Here is a 2894-nt window from a genome sequence, read left to right as displayed (position 1 = left end):
GACTCGCTCACAGAAAAATATAAACTAATTAAAAAAATAGTTAACTTTTATATTTTATTGAATCCAAAACAAAAAAAAAAGTTGTAAGAACTAAGATAATATTTTTATACGACAAATATTTATTAAAAAATATTAATCATAATTGTATATATTACTAAATATATAATATTATATTTTATTATACAATATTTTAATTTTTTATTTTTCTTTTACTAAATTCTTGGATCCGTCTCTAGTTTCATTTATATTAAAATTTAAAAGTTGTCAAAATTCTTAAAACAATCTAAATTTAAAAGAAGATTGAGATTACTGTAAAAAAATTTTTCAATGTTTCTTATAGAAACTAAATATTAAAATAATTTTTTTTTAAAGTATTGTATTTTTGCTTTGGCAAGTTGAACTAAATTAATTTGGGCAGCTAAGGAGGAACGGCGCGCAAGGGAACTGATGGAAATGATCTCCGGGTCGGGTGGGTCATGGGTGATTCGTATGTTTGTTGTGCTTTGGGCCTTGTAGGCCTGGCACCGTCCAAAGAAAAAAATAAATTAAATTAACTAATTGCTTCAATAGTTGACTACTGACTAGTGAGATAAGGAAAGAGGAGCGGAGTTTGAATTTCAAAAGAAAAGTATCCGTTGGGCAACGACTCAATCAATAACAATCTCATTTGAAATTGAAATTGAAGGTTGCACGGGTTATATATTAATATTAACAAACTGGATTGAGATTTGAATACAATCACCATCACCATTCCCCGAGCGAAGAGAGAGAGAGACAGAGGTAATGGAGAAAATGACAGGAGCAGGAGGCGGAGGAGGGGCAACAGTAGTGTTGTCGGCGAAGGAGGCGTTCGAGAAACTGGAGAAGGTTGGAGAAGGGACGTACGGGAAGGTGTACAGAGCGAGGGACAAGGCCACCGGCAAGATCGTGGCCCTCAAGAAGACTCGTCTCCACGAGGACGAAGAGGGCGTCCCTCCCACCACTCTCCGCGAGGTCTCCATCCTACGCATGCTCTCCCGCGATCCCCATGTTGTCAGGTATACCGTTCACATTCCTTTCGATTTGAACAAGATTAGATTAGGGTTTTAAATTTCATCCCATTTCCCTTCCCCCTGTATCACACAGGTTAATGGATGTCAAACAAGGTCAGAACAAGGAAGGCAAGACCGTGCTCTACCTGGTATTCGAGTACATGGACACCGATCTCAAGAAATTCATTCGCTCTTTCCGTCAGACTGGTCAATTCATCCCACCCAAAACCGTCAAAGTAATTCTCTCTCCTTCGATTTTCAAATCAAGATTAGGAAAGGTTCCTTGTTCTTAGGGTTTGTTTAAATTGACACTCTGCTTTGCATTTTTTTGTTCTAGAGCTTGATGTACCAACTCTGTAAGGGCGTTGCTTTCTGCCACGGACATGGAATCTTGCACAGGTATTCATTCCATCGCTTTCTCTCACATCACATGTAGTCATAGTTTCATAGTTACTCACGCACTTTACTTATCTCCTCAAAATTGGATCTTTATTTTTATCAAGGGACTTGAAGCCTCACAATCTCTTGATGGACCGAACAACAATGATGCTCAAAATAGCTGATCTTGGACTCGCTCGTGCTTTTACTGTGCCAATTAAGAAATACACCCACGAGGTTAGACCATAGATAGATTTTGTGTTAATTCGCGTTCTTTTTTCTCTCCTTTCTAGCATCGGCATTACTTGTGTGTCATTTCTCTATTTTCAGATACTAACCTTGTGGTATAGAGCTCCCGAAGTCCTTCTGGGTGCTACCCATTACTCAATGGCGGTGGATATGTGGTCCGTTGGCTGCATATTTGGTAAGGACCTTGTTTCTTCAACCAAGTTCTATTGCCTTGTTCATGTTGGCTAGTACATCTAAATTCATGTTTTATCTCATCTCCTTCGATGTAGCTGAACTTGTCGCTAAGCAAGCCCTTTTCCCTGGTGATTCGGAACTGCAACAACTCCTCCACATATTCAGGTGATTCATTTAGCAAGAATATCTCATATGCTTCGTTGATTCAATATGCACTTTGTATATCAATAAGTGGGTAACTTGGTGTTCTTTCTCCAGGCTATTGGGTACCCCTAATGAAGAGGTGTGGCCAGGCGTTAGTAAACTAATGAACTGGCATGAGTACCCTCAGTGGACCCCTCAAGAGCTGTACATGGCTGTTCCAACCTTGGATGATCAAGGAGTCGATCTACTATCTGTAAGAAATACCTTGCCCTGATCAATTCTATTGTTGACATGACTTTATTGTTCATAATTTCTCTGGGCATTTTCAGCAAATGCTGCAATACGAGCCTTCCAAGCGGATTTCTGCAAAGAAAGCTATGGAACACCCTTACTTCCAGGACCTGGATAAGACCAATCTCTAGGAAATAACGTCATCGACTCTTTTGGATGTAGCGAGTACTTTGCTTCCCTCGAGCGCATGATAAAAAACAGTTTCGGGTGCTTTTGCTCTGTTGTTATATTCGATGAACAAACGCAACTCTTTGGATGTGAGAATTCATCGTTACCGTGCTTTGCTTCCCTCGAGCGCATATAATATTCTGTTTTAGGACGATTTGCTTTTTTGCCTTTTTTTTTCAAATTCGAGAATTATGAATGTTTGTAATTTTTATTTTTCAAGGATTAAATTCGGACATACTTTATGATTATCGTCGTTGGCTACTTTTGACAAACAAAAATATAGCCTCCATTTAATCATTAATACTGTGTGGGATGCGTTCGTTAGAGCTACGCTAATAATCACAGACATAATAATCTATTTGCCTATTCGTTGTTGAACACTAAAAATTATTAATGCGCATACATGTACTTACAGTTACAGGGTGTATCATATTTTTGTTTTTAGTATTTTTTAATTAC

At 38.2% G+C, this 2894-nt stretch overlaps 1 protein-coding gene across 1 annotated transcript; it reads left to right on the top strand.

The window, feature by feature from the left end:
* Positions 1 to 688: 688 nt before the first annotated feature.
* Positions 689 to 2683, top strand: LOC112696430 (cell division control protein 2 homolog D). Its single transcript, XM_025749196.3, has 8 exons — positions 689 to 1037; positions 1126 to 1267; positions 1369 to 1430; positions 1535 to 1646; positions 1740 to 1833; positions 1928 to 1997; positions 2091 to 2229; positions 2306 to 2683. The coding sequence occupies exons 1-8, from the start codon at positions 784 to 786 to the stop codon at positions 2396 to 2398; spliced, it is 966 nt and encodes a 321-aa protein (XP_025604981.1). The 5' UTR covers positions 689 to 783; the 3' UTR covers positions 2399 to 2683.
* The last annotated feature ends 211 nt before the right edge of the window (positions 2684 to 2894 follow it).

This window comes from Arachis hypogaea, chromosome 6 (assembly GCF_003086295.3).
Source record: "Arachis hypogaea cultivar Tifrunner chromosome 6, arahy.Tifrunner.gnm2.J5K5, whole genome shotgun sequence".
Taxonomy (NCBI): Eukaryota; Viridiplantae; Streptophyta; class Magnoliopsida; order Fabales; family Fabaceae; genus Arachis; species Arachis hypogaea.
Note: the sequence above shows the minus strand (reverse complement) of the source record. Positions and strands in the feature narration are given on the sequence as shown.